General features: G+C 41.1%; 1 protein-coding gene across 8 annotated transcripts in view; it reads right to left on the bottom strand.

Moving 5' to 3' along the window:
* LOC126324633 (unconventional myosin-XV) overlaps positions 1-18,068 on the bottom strand; it is a 921,967-nt gene that overhangs the window by 240,247 nt on the left and 663,652 nt on the right. For all 8 annotated transcript variants that reach the window (XM_049995079.1, XM_049995082.1, XM_049995077.1 and 5 more), the window contains 2 exons: positions 17,538-17,786; positions 16,194-16,342 (listed from right to left, as the gene is read on the bottom strand). In XM_049995079.1, coding sequence (XP_049851036.1) covers positions 16,194-16,342; positions 17,538-17,786 — 398 coding nt within the window. The remainder of the gene's footprint in view (positions 1-16,193; positions 16,343-17,537; positions 17,787-18,068) is intronic.

An 18,068-nucleotide genomic window follows, 5' to 3' on the forward strand; every position in this document is an offset into this window, starting at 1 on the left:
CTAGGGGAAGTCTTAAGATACTTAAACTGTCTACACAAAACTGCAATATGTGTTAATAGAACATATGTGAACAATCTTAAACTAAAATAATGTACAGTCAATACAATCAAAGATAACAGTAGACAATAAAGTCATGTATATAATTGTTAGTTTTTACACTTAGGGCTGCTGAAAATCACAACTGGATAGAGAGCAAAATAAAATAAAAGAAGAGTAAACCTAGACTGGGATCTTATGGTACTGTACAGCATGTTTCTTCCAAAACTAAGCTTCCAATAAATATTTAAACAAAATTTTACAGTCAGCATCTTTTACCAGTTCTGGTCTGTGGCAGTGAGCTGGTCTATAGCAGTGAGACATGGATTTTTAATGCAAAAGCTACTCGAAAACAGGGAGTCTTCAGCAAACAAAAAGAGAAGAATAACTGGAAGTGACACAAATGCAAATGAATGGATCAGAGAACAACCTGCAAAGAAAGATGTAACAGTGGCCATAATGAAAATAAAATCAGAGTCTGGTGGGATGTACAGACGAGCAAGTTGATGGCAGATGAACCAAGGAAACTGAATACTGGAGACTAAGAGTTAAATAAAGGCAGAAATGATGACTCAATGGAAGGTGGGTATATGACATTAGAAAAAATGCAGAAACAACACATACATTTATAACTGTACACTCTAATCCTCGGAAATGTCTAAAGGAGGCTAAAATCCAGCAAAGCATGTCAAATAGCTGACAATGACAATGACAAACTAGGTGACCATTCCTTCCAAACTTTTGAAACCATTTTGTGAATGTGGTGAACAATCGATTACCGAGTCACTTTTCATACCATAAGTTCCTAACTGTCCCTCTTTGGCTTTCTTAAACAATACTAAACAGAGAAAGCCATATATAATCTCACAAACAAGATACTGGCATAGCTGAACACCAACAATATTCTATTACATTTCTGAGTCTTGTATAGACCATGAAATTTTATTTGGGAAACTAAAAAATTATGACATGAATGGTATTCTCACATATGAATAGAATCATATCGTGATCACAGGACATCATAATGTTAGACTGTATCATGCAAATAAAATTAAATTTGGAAAGGGAAAAAAAATTAATTTGGTGACTTTCCAAGGTCCAGTATTGAGTCTACTTGTATTACTAATTAGCAAAAATTACCTACTAATGACTTTAAATGAAGCTGCCCTAAGTGAAGCACATCAGGCACAGCCCAAACAATGAATGGACACACCTACAGCCCAAGATGTTTGCTTCAGAGCATCAAATATGAAAAGCAAAGGAAATCTTACAATGCTGAGCATTTCTCATTACTCTGGGGCACATATTCTTATGTAGAAATTAATCCTGCAACAAGAAGCAATAAAGGAAGGAAGAAATGATATACCGTGAGTGAGAACTTAAAAGATCCTGTTTGATGTACATAGCTGACTCCCTAGAGGACATTCCAGCCTGCAGTATAGTACAACTTCTGCTTATTACATTAAAACAATCATTTTGAGGATTCCATGCAAAGTGGGCTTAGTAGCGTTTCTGTCACAGTGTTACATATCCTGATAGAAGTTTTACCACAGTCAACACTGCAAGTCAGTCAAGTGATCACTAACCAATATCCAGACACGAATGTGCTGTGTTGTTTCTTCTTATTTTTCCTGTTCAGCATCAACAGGCCTCAGGTAAGTAAAGGACAAGAGTAAGGAAAAACAATGTTTGGAAATCGAAAGTAAATCTAACAAACTGGCAACCGAAAATCCCTTTTCTCTAAAACATGGGGATAATGTGTAGGACTGATTATAAGGAATAAGGAAATTAATATAAGTTTTTGGTACTGAAATGTGAAGGAGAAGATAAAAACCCCCGAAAAAGCATTTTTTTTTAATATTACACTGCACATTAATAAACAGAATCATTAAGGCAGAATAGAAAAGGAGGGGAGGGACAAAAACAAAGCATACAAATCATGGGAGATGTAGAGAAATAAAGTAATCATCGACAAATGGTTCCCTTTAATTTTCTCTGCTCATTCATCGTGAGCTTCTTTATGCAGTATCATTGAATTTTTATTTACTTTTTTATACTGACAGAAATGGAAAGCATTCAGCATGAATGCCTTCACTGAGCAATATCAAACAGATGCTCCACTGAAACTTCCTGGCAGATTAAAACTGTCTGTCAGAGAGGGCCTCAAATCCCAGATCTTTGCCTTTCACAGGCAAGTGCTATACCACCTAAGCTACCTGAGCATGACTCCCAAATCTCCTACCTTCCAAACTTGACAGAAATTCAACTGCATACCTTGTGGGACTAGCACTCCCGGAAGTAAGGATACTGTGAAGGCATGACATAAGCCACAGCTTTGATTGTTTCCAGAACAAAATTTTCACCCTGCAGTGGAGTGTGTGCTGATATGAAAATTCCTGGCAGAATAAAACTTTGTCCTGGACCGGGACTCAAATCCAAGAACTTTGCCTTTGCGGGTAAGTGCTCTACCAATTGAGCTACCCAATTATGGCTTACGTCCCATCCTCGCAGTGTTTCTTCCGCCAGTACCACATCTCCGACCTTTATATCAGCGCGCACTCCACTTCAGAGTGCAAATTTCATTCTGGAAACAATCCCCCAGCTGCAGCCATGCCATGTCTCAACAATATTCTTTCTCCCAGCAGTGCTAGTCCTGCAATTTGTGAAGTTTGGGAGACCTGTAGGAGATGAAGTATTGGCAGAAGTCGAGCTGTGAAAACAGGTTGTGAGTCATGTTTGGGTAGCTCAGTTAGTAGAGCACTTTCCTGTGAAAGGCAAAGATCCTGGGTTGGAGTTTCAATCTGGCACACATTTTAGTCCCAGTCCAGCACACAGTTTTAATCTGCTAATAAGTTTTATATTAGCACACACTCCGCTGCAGAATGAAAATGACGTTCTGACACTCCTACATTTTTATACCTGTTGTATATGGCAACTAAAATTTCATCTTATTGGGATTTTATTTTCAGTACAGAAAATGTCATCGACAAAGATGACGATTGGTATGCATACATGGTGGCTATCGTGTCTGCCTAACATTACTGGAACTTTCCAGATGGAGATTGCAACACAGCTTGCCCGCAAAATGTGCACATCCAGCTTGCCACCATCTTTTAAGCTTTGATAAGGATGGAATCACTGACATAATGAACAAAGGAGTGGCCCACTGACAGATCACAGACAGCTGGTTGTAGTGTAATGACTGCAGAAAGAGTGGTGATGAGATGAACCCATGACAATGCTACAAAACAATTGTAGGACTGTTCGACTGGCTATGACAAATGTACGGATAATAACAGCTAAATTTCAGCAGAGATCTCAGAGTGTCACCATGAACCACTGGGAATGTTACAGGAAGGTGGGTTAAGATCACAAAATTTACAAGTGTCAGTTACCACTGATACCACACTGCAGACTTGTGTAGTGTAGAGCCAGAGTTAACTGGGACATTGAGTATCATTATGTGGTGTTCTGCGATGAATCCTGCTGGTATTTGTGCTGATAAGATTGACACCAACATATCTGTAGGTGATGCGGTGAAAGGGTACAAGAAACAGGGATTTTCAATATGCAAACTTCCACAATTTCTGGTGTCATGGTACATGGTGTAGGGAGTTACTTGATATGATAACAGGATTGATTTGGTAATGGTTGAAGCTATTATTAATGCTCACTAGTACGTGGCACAAATGGTAAACTATGTTGTCACAACTTCATGACCAATGTAGTAGATGGAATATTCCAACAGAATAGTATAATTTCACAGGAATATACAGATCATTGACTGGAATATAAGTCCCCTATTTGTCACACATACAGCATGTCTGCAATGTAATGGGAAGATATATACTTTCATAACAGGATCCAATCTGCAGTCTTCATGAACTGACATGGAATGAGTTCAAGGCATGGGAATAATTTCCTTAAAATGACACCTGGAAGCTGTTAGCTTAATTGCCACAACAAATATAAAAATGTATTCATGTCTATGGGAACCTCATGCTCAATGATGATAGACATCCGTTCCAAATGGAATGAAATTTTAATAATTTTATACCTGTTACATGATGAACATCTCCTATAAATCTTGAAAAAAATGGACTGGTGCCATATGGTGTAACACTTCCCATTTCATCGGCATATTTACAAAATCGACTGGTTTTTGAGTGTGGCAGTAAAGAGCCTCTTGACAATATACATGTCACTTTTAATTTAAAAGAATATCTTCAATGGGTATATTGTATCATTACTGCAGATGACGTGGAATCAGGATGAGAGACGGATGGAGGTGGTTGTAGAATGGTTGCCAGTGGACAGAAAGGTGTACTACTATTACCACTTTTTTCCTTCTTCAAAATAATAAATGACTGAAAAGATAAGTAAGTGTCATGTGGTTCCCAACTTGATGCCAATCACTCAGTCTAATGCCATTTAGTAAACCTCATTCCCCATGTTTTCATTCCACAAAATCTTTGAAGTCATCATGTCCATGTCAGTAGCTAGCAATGCTAACCATCTTGCCATCTCTGTAGCTCAGTGGACACTGTAGATGGCTGCCATGTAAAGAACCCAGGTTTGGTTCCTGGTACTGCCAAGGATTTTTCCTTGGTGGTAGGACTGGCATGAGATGCACCCAGCCTCATGATGCCAACTGAAGAGCTACTTGAATGAGAAGCAGTGGCTCCACAGTCTCAAAAGTTGTGAAAATGGCGAGGAAGTGGTGCGCTAATCACATGTCTCTCCCTACTGCATCTGCAAGCTCTCACAAGACGGGATGACACAATGGTCAGTCAAAATCATTCGAACCTTTAAAGCCTGATCGAGGAGCTCTAACCACCATGCCATAGAGGCAATTAAGCAGTCTGTTAGAGAATACTGCGAGATCTTCAATTAGAGCAAAACAGTGGTCCTTATTCTTTTACTTTCATCCAGACATATTTTGGTATTGTTTCATCAACAACTAGTCAATATTTGATTGTGGATGTGGCCTGTTGCTGTACTTGGTACACATATTTATTTTCTACAGTTTGTTATCAGAAATAATTAGTCTTTCACTTTGCTACTAAAATCCATCCCTCACTTCATATGTAAGGACTTACGCCTAAGTCTCCAAGATCAAAATTTGTCTGTAAGATTATTCCTGTTCTCATTGTCATTTGTAGTGCTTATCTCAAACTAATCGTTTATTATCTTGTATACAAATAGCTGCTTTGTCATCCGCTTGGTGCAGAGCATTGCGAATAACAGTAGTGGTAAATAAGGCGGACTGCCTGATATGAACCCAAATATGGATTTCAGAAATTACAGAAGTAATTGACAATGATGCAGAAAACATTGAAAAATGTATGGGTGGGAGCAAAAAAAAAGAGATAGTTTTATTTTCAACAATAGCCTCAATTTTTATATTTTAAGTAAACAAAGATATAAATTAGTGACTTTGAAAATCCAAAAATTATGGACTAACTGCATGATGTGCTGTGGTTATTAAAATATTAGGCTATGCGCTATAGATTATATTTTACAATAGAGGGAAACATTCCACGTGGGAAAAATATATCTAAAAACAAAGTTGATGTGACTTAACAAACAAAAGCGCTGGCAGGTCGATAGATACACAAACATACACACAAAATTCAAGATTTCGCAACCAACGATTGCTTCTTCAGGAAAGAGGGAAGGAGAGGGAAAGACGAAAGGATGTGGGTTTTAAGGGAGAGGGTAAGGAGTCATTCCAATCCCGGGAGCGGAAAGACTTACCTTAAGGGGAAAAAAGGACAGGTATACACTTGCACATACACACATATCCATCCGCACATACACAGACACAAGCAGACATTTGTAAAGGCAAAGAGTTTGGGCAGAGATGTCAGTCGAGGCGGAAGTACAGAGGCAAAGATGTTGTTGAAAGACAGGTGAGGTATGAGTGGCGGCAACTTGAAATTAGCGAAGGTTGAGGCCTGGCGGATAACGAGAAGAGAGGATATACTGAAGGGCAAGTTCCCATCTCCGGGGTTCTGACAGGTTGGTGTTAATGGGAAGTATCCAGATAACCCAGATGGTGTAATGTAACACTGTGCCAAGTTGTGCTGGCCGTGCACCAAGGCATGTTTAGCCACAGGGTGTTCCTCATTACCAACAAACACTGTCTGCCTGTGTCCATTCATGCGAATCGACAGTTTGTTGCTGGTCATTCCCACATAGAAAGCTTCACAGTGTAGGCAGGTCAGTTGTTAAATCACGTGGGTGCTTTCACACGTGGCTCTGCCTTTGATCGTGTACACCTTCCGGGTTACAGGACTGGAGTAGGTGGTGGTGGTGGGAGGGTGCATGGGACAGGTTTTACACCGAGGGCGGTTACAAGGGTAGGAGCCAGAGGGTAGGGAAGGTGGTTTGGGGTGCCCCACTTGTGACAGGATACTTTCCGGGACTGGATCAGACTCTGAATGTAGCTCTCCAGCAGGGATACGACTTCCTCAAATCCTGCCCTGAAATGAGATCCATCCTTCATGAAATCCTCCCCACTCCACCAAGAGTGTCTTTCCGCCGTCCACCTAACCTTCGTAACCTCTTAGTTCAGCCCTATGAAAGCCACTCAGTATATATATATCCTTTACCGTTTCTTATTAACAAATATCAGCTTATTCCCAAGAATTAGCAGCTTTCACTCTGTTAATACTAGGCAGAAATCCAATCTGCATTTGGATTCCACATCCTTGACTCTTTCTCTGTGCCGTGTACTTTCAATGAGCTACCACAAAAATTCAAAAATCTTAGCAGTATTCCATGCACTTTCACATTAAAACTAAAGGGTTTCCTCATGGGTCACTCCTTCTATTCTGCCAAGGAGTTCCTTGAAAAATTAAGCTGATTCCTGTGTTAGATTGCTGACTCCGCTAGTAGAAATCCTTGGGTGACAGAAGAAATATTGAATTTAGCTGACGAATGGAGAAAATATAAAAATGCAGTGAATGAAGCAGGCAAAAAGGAATACAAACGTCTCAAAAATGAGATCGACAGTAAGTGCAAAATGGCTAAGCAGGCATGGCTAGAGCACAAATGTAAGGTGTAGAGGCTTATCTCACTAGGGGTAAGATAGAAACTGCCTACAGGAAAATTAAAGAGACCTTTGGAGAAGAGAGAGCCACTTGTATGAATATCAAGAGCTCAGATGGAAACCCAGTTCTAAGCAAAGAAGGGAAAGCAGAAAGGTGGAAGGAGTATATACAGCATCTATACAAGGGCGATTTACTTGAGGGCAATGTAATAGAAATGGAAGAGGATGTAGATGAAGATGAAATGGGAGATATGATACTGCGTGAAGAGTTTGATAGAGCACTGAAAGACCTAGGTCGAAACAAGGGCCCGGGAGTAGACAACATTCCATCAGAACTACTGACGGCCTCGGGAGAGCCAGTCCTCACACAACTCTACCATCTGGTGAGCAAAATGTATGAGACAGGTGAAATACCCTCAGAATTCCAGAAGAATATAATAATTCCAATCCCAAAGAAAGCAGGCATCAACCGATGTGAAAATTACCGAACTATCAGTTTAATAAGTCACGGATGCAAAATACTAACGTGAATTCTTTACAGACGAATGGAAAAACTGGTAGAAGCCGACCTCAGGGAAGATCAGTTTGGATTCCGTAGAAATATGGGAACACGTCAGGCAATACTGACCCTACGACTTATTTTAGAAGCTAGATTAAGAAAAGGCAAACCTATGTTTCTAGCATTTGTAGACTAAGAGAAAGCTTTTGACAATGTTGACTGGAATACTCTCTTTCAAATTCTGAAGGTGGCAGGGGTAAAATACAGGGAGCGAAAGGCTATTTACAATTTGTACAGAAACCAGGTGGCAGTTATAAGAGTCGAGGGACATGAAAGGAAGGCAGTGGTTGGGAAGGGAGTGAGACAGGGTTGTAGCCTCTCCCCGATATTGTTCAATCTGTATGTTGAGCAAACAAAAGAAAAATTCGAAGTAGGTATTAAAATCCATGGAGAAGAAATAAAAACTTTGAGGTTTGCTGATGACATTGTAATTCTGTCAGAGACAGCAAAGGACTTGGAAGAGCAGTTGAATGGAATGGACAGTGTCTTGAAAGGAGGATATAAGATGAACATCAACAAAAGCAAAACGAGGATAATGGAATGTAGTCGAATTAAGTTGGGTGATGCTGAGGGAGTTAGATTAGGAAATGAGACACTTAAAGTAGTAAAGGAGTTTTGCTATTTGGGGAGCAAAATAACTGATAATGGTCAAAGTAGAGAGGATATAAAATGTAGACTGGTAATGTCAAGGAAAGCGTTTCTGAAGAAGAGAAATTTGTTAACATCGAGTATAGATTAAAGTGTTAGGAAGTTGTTTCTGAAAGTATATGTATGGAGTGTAGCCATGTATGGAAGTGAGACATGGACGATAACTAGTTTGGACAAGAAGAGAATAGAAGCTTTCGAAATGTGGTGCTACAGAAGAATGCTGAAGATTAGATAGGTAGATCACATAACTAATGAGGAGGTATTGATTAGGACTGGGGAGAAGAGGAGTTTGTGGCGCAACTTGACCAGAAGAAGGGATTGGTTGGTAGGACATGTTCTGAGGCATCAAAGGATCACCAATTTAGTATTGGAATGCAGTGTGGGGGAAAAATTGTAGAGGGAGACCAAGAGATGAATACACTAAGCAGATTCAGAGGGATGTAGGCTGCAGTACATACTGGGAGATGAAGAAGCTTGCACAGGATAGAGTAGCATGGAGGACTGAAGACTACAACAACAACAACATTGCTGATTCCATTTACATAAACTTATGGCTTATCATTTTTTGGGTTCATAAACATTTTATTTTATCTGTTATTACTTCTATGTTTTAATTTCATGTACCAACATGGTCCAAGACCTTGTAGATTTGTTCCTCAATTTGGTATATGGAACTAGACATGTAAAATAAACATTGGTGACATGTTAAGCGGTCAATAGCCACATAAACAAGACTGGGTGTGTTGGTAAGTTTTCAGACAACGTCCTTCTTCAGATATAATTACTACAGAAAATGCATAAGAGTACCACATACACACACACACACACACACACACACACACACACACACACACACACTTGAACGAGTACAATGCAGTCAACCGGGACAATGTTGCCATGAACCCGCATACATGCATATGTGTGTGTGTGTGTTCATAGCAACTTATTCAGTCTTACTTATGTGCCTACTGATCTCAATGTCTGATCAAAATGGAGGTTTATTTGACCGTAATTTCACAATCATATATATATATATATATATATTAAAAACAAAGATTCCAAGACTTAACAAGCGGGAAAGCGCCGGCAGACAGGCACATGAACAAAACACACAAACACACACACAGAATTACGAGCTTTCGCAACTGGCAGTTGCTTCGTCAGGAAAAAGGGAAGGAGAGGGAAAAATGAAAGGATGTGGGTTTTAAGGGAGAGGGTAAGGAGTCATTCCAATTCCGGGAGCGGAAAGACTTCCCTTAGGGGAAGACTTCCCTAAGGGAAGTCTTTCCGCTCCCGGGATTGGAATGACTCCTTACCCTCTCCCTTAAAACCCACATCCTTTCATTTTTCCCTCTCCTTCCCTCTTTCCTGACGAAGCAACTGCCAGTTGCGAAAGCTCGTAATTCTGTGTGTGTGTTTGTGTGTTTTGTTCATGTGCCTGTCTGCCGGCGCTTTCCCGCTTGGTAAGTCTTGGAATCTTTGTTTTTAATATATTTTTCCCATGTGGAAGTTTCTTTATATATATATATATATATATATATATATATATATATATATATATAAAACAGAAAGAAACTTCCACATGGGAAAAATATATTAAAAACAAAGATTCCAAATATCCCATGTGGAAGTTTCTTTATATATATATATATATATATATATATATATATATATATATATAACAGAAAGAAACTTCCACATGGGAAAAATATATTAAAAACAAAGATTCCAAGACTTACCAAGCGGGAAAGCGCCGGCAGACAGGCACATGAACAAAACACACAAACACACACACAGAATTCGAGCTTTCGCAACTGGCAGTTGCTTCGTCAGGAAGGAAGGAAGGAGAGGGAAAAATGAAAGGGTGTGGGTTTTAAGGGAGAGGGTAAGGAGTCATTCCAATCCCGGGAGCGGAAAGACTTCCCTTAGGGGAAAAAAAGGACAGGTGTACACTCGCACACACACACACATATCCATCCGCACATACACAGACACAAGCAGACATATTTAAAGGCAAAGAGTTAAGGGCAGAGATGTCAGTCGAGGCGGAAGTACAGAGGCAAAGAAGTTGTTGAAAGACAGGTGAGGTATGAGCGGCGGCAACTTGAAATTAGCGGAGGTTGAGGCCTGGCGGATATCGAGAAGAGAGGATATACTGAAGGGCGAGTTCCCATCTCCGGAGTTCAGATAGGTTGGTGTTGGTGGGAAGTATCCAGATAACTCGGACGGTGTAACACTGTGCCAAGATGTGCTGGCCGTGCATCAAGGCATGTTTAGCCACAGGGTGATCCCCATTACCAACAAACACTGTCTGCCTGTGTCCATTCATGCGAATGGACAGTTTGTTGCTGGTCATTCCCACATAGAAAGCATCACAGTGCAGGCAGGTCAGTTGGTAAATCACGTGGGTGCTTTCACATGTGGCTCTCCCTTTGATTGTGTACACCTTCCGGGTTACAGGACTGGAGTAGGTGGTGGTGGGAGGGTGCATAGGACAGGTTTTACACCGGAGGCGGTTGCAAGGGTAGGAGCCAGAGGGTAGGGGAGGTGGTTTGGGGATTTCATAGGGATGAACCAAGAGGTTACGAAGGTTAGGTGGACGGCGGAAAGACACTCTTGGTGGAGTGGGGAGGATTTCATGAAGGATGGATCTCATTTCGGGGCAGGATTTTAGGAAGTCGTATCCCTGCTGGAGAGCCACATTCAGAGTCTGATCCAGTCCCGGGAAGTATTCTGTTACAAGTGGGGCACTTTTGGGGTTCTTCTGTGAGAGGTTCTGGGTTTGAGGGGATGAGGAAGTGGCTCTGGTTATCTGCTTCTGTACCAGGTTGGGAGGGTAGTTGCGGGATGCGAAAGCTGTTTTCAGGTTGTTGGTGTAATGGTCGAGGGATTCAGGACTGGAGCAGATTCGTTTGCCACGAAGGCCTAGGCTGTAGGGAAGGGACCGTTTGATATGGAATGGGTGGCAGCTGTCATAATGGAGGTACTGTTGCTTGTTGGTGGGTTTGATGTGGACGGATGTGTGCAGCTGGCCATTGGACAGATGGAGGTCAACATCTACGAAAGTGGCATGGGATTTGGAGTGGGACCAGGTGAATCTGATGGAACCAAAGGAGTTGAGGTTGGAGAGGAAATTCTGGAGTTGTTCTTCACTGTGAGTCCAGATCATGAAGATGTCATCAATAAATCTGTACCAAACTTTGGGTTGGCAGGCTTGGGTAACCAAGAAGGCTTCCTCTAAGCGACCCATAAATAGGTTGGCATACGAGGGGGCCATCCTGGTACCCATGGCTGTTCCCTTTAATTGTTGGTATGTCTGGCCTTCAAAAGTGAAGAAGTTGTGGGTCAGGATGAAGCTGGCTAAGGTGACGAGGAAAGAGGTTTTAGGTAGGGTGGCAGGTGATCGGCGTGAAAGGAAGTGCTCCATTGCAGCGAGGCCCTGGACGTGCGGGATATTTGTGTATAGGGAAGTGGCATCAATGGTTACCAGGATGGTTTCTGGGGGTAACAGACTGGGTACGGATTCCAGGCGTTCGAGAAAGTGGTTGGTGTCTTTGATGAAGGATGGGAGACTGCATGTAATGGGTTGAAGGTGTTGATCTACGTAGGCAGAGATACGTTCTGTGGGGGCTTGGTAACCAGCTACAATGGGGCGGCCAGGATGTTTGGGTTTGTGAATTTTAGGAAGTAGGTAGAAGGTAGGAGTGCGAGGTGACAGTGGGGTGAGGAGTTTGATGGAGTCAGGTGAAAGGTTTTGTAGGGGGCCTAAGGTTCTGAGGATTCCTTGAAGCTCCGCCTGGACATCAGGAATGGGATTACTTCGGCAAACTTTGTATGTAGAGTTGTCTGAAAGCTGACGCAGTCCCTCAGCCACATACTCCCGACGATCAAGTACCACAGTCGTGGAACCCTTGTCAGCCGGAAGAATGATGATGGATCGGTCAGCTTTCAGATCACGGATAGCCTGGGATTCGGCTGTGGTGATGTTGGGAGTAGGATTAAGGTTTTTCAAGAAAGATTGAGAGGCAAGGCTGGAAGTGAGAAATTCCTGGAAGGTTTGGAGAGGGTGATTTTGAGGAAGAGGAGGTGGGTCCCGCTGTGATGGAGGACGGAACTGTTGCAGGCAGGGTTCAATTTGGATAGTGTCTTGGGGAGTTGGATCATTAGGAGTGGGATCAGGATTGTTTTTCTTCGTGGCAAAGTGATATTTCCAGCAGAGACTACGAGTGTAGGACAGTAAATCCTTGACAAGGGCAGTTTGGTTGAACCTGGGAGTGGGGCTGAAGGTGTGGCCTTTGGATAGGACAGAGGTTTCGGATTGGGAGAGGGGTTTGGAGGAAAGGTTAACTACTGAATTGGGGTGTTGTGGTTCCAGATTGTGTTGACTAGAATTTTGAGGTGTTGGGGGGAGTGGAGCTGGAAGTGGGAGATTGAGTAGATGGGAGAGACTGGGTCTGTGTGCAATGAGAGGAGGTTGAGGTTTGTTGGAAAGGTTGTGGAGGGTGAGTGAGTTGCCTTTCCGGAGGTGGGAAATCAGGAGATTGGATAGTTTTTTGAGGTGGAGGGTGGCATGTTGTTCTAATTTGCGGTTGGCCTGTAGGAGGATGCTATGTACAGCCGGTGTGGATGTGGGAGAGGAAAGATTGAGGACTTTGATTTGGGATAGGAGTTGACGGGTGTGTTCATTGGCCGAGTCGATGTATAGGTGAAGGATTAGGCGGGTGAGGGCTATGGATTGTGCTGTTTGGAACTGGTATAAGGACTGATGGAAAGAAGGATTGCAGCCAGAGATGGGAACTTTAAGTGTGAGGCCTTTGGGAGTAATGCCAAATGTCAGACAAGCCTGAGTAAATAAAATATGGGAGCGTAATCTGGCTAGGGTGAAGGCATGTTTGCGGAGGGAATGTAAATAAAATTTAATGGGGTCGTTGTAGGGATGTTGTGAGGTTGACATGGTATTGGTAGGTGGAAAGGGTAATATGAGGTTAAAGTGAAAGTAAAGAGAGATTTATATAGGGAGAGATAAAGGTGTGAAAAAAGTCGAAAAAGTGTTGGTTTGAGATGAGCTATGTTGATCATGTGCTGAACTTAGGTTGGTGAACAACAATGGGTGCAAAGGTTGGGTAGTTATGTTGTCTCCAGATCACGTTAAAGGGTGGGGAAATTCAAGAAAATTTCGAGAAATTCAAGAAAATTTCGACAAAAAAAATTTTTTCGAAAAAAGTTTCGAAAAAATAATTTCCAAAAAAATAAAATTCGAAAAAAATTTTCGAATAAAATCTCGAAGAGTATGTGTGTAAATGTATTCAAAGGACTGGTTATGTACTGGCAGGTTATGATAATGAGGCTAACAATTGTTTGATGAAGAAATAATAACGTGTAAACCTGTGGGAAGCTGCTAGAAAATGATCGGTTTTGTGGGAAAAACGGGAATGGAAATAAAACGAAAGTTGTTGGAGAAAAAAAAAAAAAAAAAGAAAAAAACACAAAAAAAACACAAAAAAAAAACTGAGATGGTTGTGTAATGGGTGAAAGGAACTGAAGCTGTGAAATAGTATTCACGAGTTTACACGAAATGTTTGTAAACTTGGAACAATGGATTTTATAGCAGCGGTTATGTTGAAAGCGTTGAAAATTTTAGGTTATGGTTTGGAAGTAAATTACGTATTATTGAGTATAATTGGGCAGGATAAAATGTATGGTAGATTACGGAAAAATGGAAGATGAATACAAAGTGGAACTTCTTGTACAAACGAAAAGAGAAAGTAAGACGATAGAGAAGATTTCGAAATGCAACAGAGACAATAACAAACGTAATTGTTGGGTTCAAATTAATGACGATGTAAATAAAACAGAAAGAAACTTCCACATGGGAAAAATATATTAAAAACAAAGATTCCAAGACTTACCAAGCGGGAAAGCGCCGGCAGACAGGCACATGAACAAAACACACAAACACACACACAGAATTCGAGCTTTCGCAACTGGCAGTTGCTTCGTCAGGAAGGAAGGAAGGAGAGGGAAAAATGAAAGGGTGTGGGTTTTAAGGGAGAGGGTAAGGAGTCATTCCAATCCCGGGAGCGGAAAGACTTCCCTTAGGGGAAAAAAAGGACAGGTGTACACTCGCACACACACACACATATCCATGCATGATGTGCTGTGGTTATTAAAATATTAGGCTATGCGCTATAGATTATATTTTACAATAGAGGGAAACATTCCACGTGGGAAAAATATATCTAAAAACAAAGTTGATGTGACTTAACAAACAAAAGCGCTGGCAGGTCGATAGATACACAAACATACACACAAAATTCAAGATTTCGCAACCAACGATTGCTTCTTCAGGAAAGAGGGAAGGAGAGGGAAAGACGAAAGGATGTGGGTTTTAAGGGAGAGGGTAAGGAGTCATTCCAATCCCGGGAGCGGAAAGACTTCCCTTAGGGGAAAAAAAGGACAGGTGTACACTCGCACACACACACACATATCCATCCGCACATACACAGACACAAGCAGACATATTTAAAGGCAAAGAGTTAAGGGCAGAGATGTCAGTCGAGGCGGAAGTACAGAGGCAAAGAAGTTGTTGAAAGACAGGTGAGGTATGAGCGGCGGCAACTTGAAATTAGCGGAGGTTGAGGCCTGGCGGATATCGAGAAGAGAGGATATACTGAAGGGCGAGTTCCCATCTCCGGAGTTCAGATAGGTTGGTGTTGGTGGGAAGTATCCAGATAACTCGGACGGTGTAACACTGTGCCAAGATGTGCTGGCCGTGCATCAAGGCATGTTTAGCCACAGGGTGATCCTCATTACCAACAAACACTGTCTGCCTGTGTCCATTCATGCGAATGGACAGTTTGTTGCTGGTCATTCCCACATAGAAAGCATCACAGTGCAGGCAGGTCAGTTGGTAAATCACGTGGGTGCTTTCACATGTGGCTCTCCCTTTGATTGTGTACACCTTCCGGGTTACAGGACTGGAGTAGGTGGTGGTGGGAGGGTGCATAGGACAGGTTTTACACCGGGGGCGGTTGCAAGGGTAGGAGCCAGAGGGTAGGGGAGGTGGTTTGGGGATTTCATAGGGATGAACCAAGAGGTTACGAAGGTTAGGTGGACGGCGGAAAGACACTCTTGGTGGAGTGGGGAGGATTTCATGAAGGATGGATCTCATTTCGGGGCAGGATTTTAGGAAGTCGTATCCCTGCTGGAGAGCCACATTCCGAGTCTGATCCAGTCCCGGGAAGTATTCTGTTACAAGTGGGGCACTTTTGGGGTTCTTCTGTGAGAGGTTCTGGGTTTGAGGGGATGAGGAAGTGGCTCTGGTTATCTGCTTCTGTACCAGGTTGGGAGGGTAGTTGCGGGATGCGAAAGCTGTTTTCAGGTTGTTGGTGTAATGGTCGAGGGATTCAGGACTGGAGCAGATTCGTTTGCCACGAAGGCCTAGGCTGTAGGGAAGGGACCGTTTGATATGGAATGGGTGGCAGCTGTCATAATGGAGGTACTGTTGCTTGTTGGTGGGTTTGATGTGGACGGATGTGTGCAGCTGGCCATTGGACAGATGGAGGTCAACATCTAGGAAAGTGGCATGGGATTTGGAGTGGATATATATATATAACTTTAATATGACAATGGAAATCCTGAATGGCATGTAAACAATGGTATGGTGAAGCATTCAGTTGCTCTGCAGCATTAGGAAAGTATGTAGTTATACGTATGCTCCAAGATGCACTCTAAGTTTGGAAGCTGAGTTATCCTTAACTTGTTTATAAGCTTATTCACAGCTGAATCCTTTGTTTATACTGTCAATGATTGTCTTTCCTTGTACTTTTTGTGAATTTGACAGAGATAATGTTGTTGAGAACTTAAAAACAGAAAGAACATGATTTGAAAACTTACTTTGCAGAAGATTTCTCTTTAGTTGGAGAGATTTCTTGTGGTTTGCTGGAATGACTGTCCTTCCTTGGAGAAGGAGATGTCACTCTTCCCCCTCTCTCTGGTATTTCAAATTCTTCCCATTCAATGCCCTCAGTCATATCGCCATATTCCTGAAATTGAAAGTGAAGCAATAGTTTATAAATATGGCATTCATCCTATAGATGTACATTGTTGTTTCTCTATTCTTTCTTTTAATCTTTCTTCTTTTCATTGTTCTTTTACTTTCCTGTTTTGTTTTTCATGCCCTTTAGTCACTCATGACTTCCAGCTCCAGAGTGCATTACACTACTAACATAATACTTATAACTCTGTTTTCACATCTTGTCATAAATTTAAAGAAGCTTATAGAAAATCTGATGTTTTCACAGTATTGCATCATGTTAATCTGTTATTGTTCACACTGACTGCTGAAGTTGATTCTGTGCTATTTCACTCAAAATAAATCAAAATGAGAGTGTCTTTAATAGTCTGTAAGACCTACAATGCATTTCATAATTTTATTTGTATGGCATATAATTTATATGTGATCTGCGATAATTATTTTGTGGTTTTGTTTGGCAGCATTGTTATTAGGATACTGCATCATTGTTGTGTATTCTACAACTGGCCTAACAATGGAGAATGATATGTAACCCATTCAATCAGTATTTCCGAAACGATCTGTATACCACACTACAAAATATAATATTTCTAAGCATTTTTATATATGCAATTTTACATTATTTGAGTATGGACTCAATTTATATATCATTACCCTCTTAATTTTTACAATAAAAAGAGATAAAGAGCTCCCATCAGTACTACTGGCTCATAACACAGAATATGAAATGAAAAGAAATCAGTCACTATCTTATGGTTTATAATGACACTGTCAACTTCAGATAACAGTAGCAGGGTGAAGAATTGGACTTTACACTAAAATCAAATGATTTGCTATTTTCTGCGTTGTATACAAAAGAAAATGAAATTAAGATCTAAAAACAAAAGTTCTATTAGTTCTTACAGGATTTTTCCTTATTTTATGCATACGATTTATCTTATTATTTTATTTGAAAAATGCTTGCTATACACCTCCGTCAGTTTGCTTCACTGTGATTCATCATAGTAATGGTGAGACGTATTTACAAGATAACAAGATTACATCAGAAGTATCTTATATGATTCTCTTTTGAAATACGTTTTTCAGAAATGATTACAATTTTCCTCTAAATCTTTACTAAGTAAATAACGAAACACTCTTCATAGCATTGTATGGCTGGTTTACAAACTTTGTGGACATTATTAACAAATAAAATTCTAACATACCTGGTTGTATTGCTGCTGTGACTGTGGTGTATTCTTGCGTTGATGCTGCCGCAACTTGAACTGCAAAAAACTGTCATTGGGATCTTCTGTCTCATTTTTAGGAGGAGGCCATCGCCATTTCCCAATGCGAACAGTCTTTGCTCGTCCATATGGATCTAAGAATGGTCTAGCTTCTGAAGGGTCAGGATGGTCAGGAGGTGGTGGCATAGGTGGAGGGGGAGGAGGTGGTGCCATTCCAGGTGATGGTGCCTAAAAACACCAAGAATATGATATATTTTCACATCTTAACCATAACAGAATGTTAGATAAAGGAATGTGATGAAACTATTGATAAGCAAAAGACAAATAGCATACAATACAAAATCTTTATTTTTATAGAAGCCAAGGAACAGAAGTAAGGAATAGACACACAGCCATCTTTTAGCAACATAAAATCAAAACTTAAAAGATTTTCAAATGTTCTTTCACCATTGATTTCCCTCTTCTATGGATTTATGGTGCCTCCCTTAATCAGGAAACCTGGTTCTTTCA

Source organism: Schistocerca gregaria, chromosome 2 (assembly GCF_023897955.1).
Source record: "Schistocerca gregaria isolate iqSchGreg1 chromosome 2, iqSchGreg1.2, whole genome shotgun sequence".
Taxonomy (NCBI): Eukaryota; Metazoa; Arthropoda; class Insecta; order Orthoptera; family Acrididae; genus Schistocerca; species Schistocerca gregaria.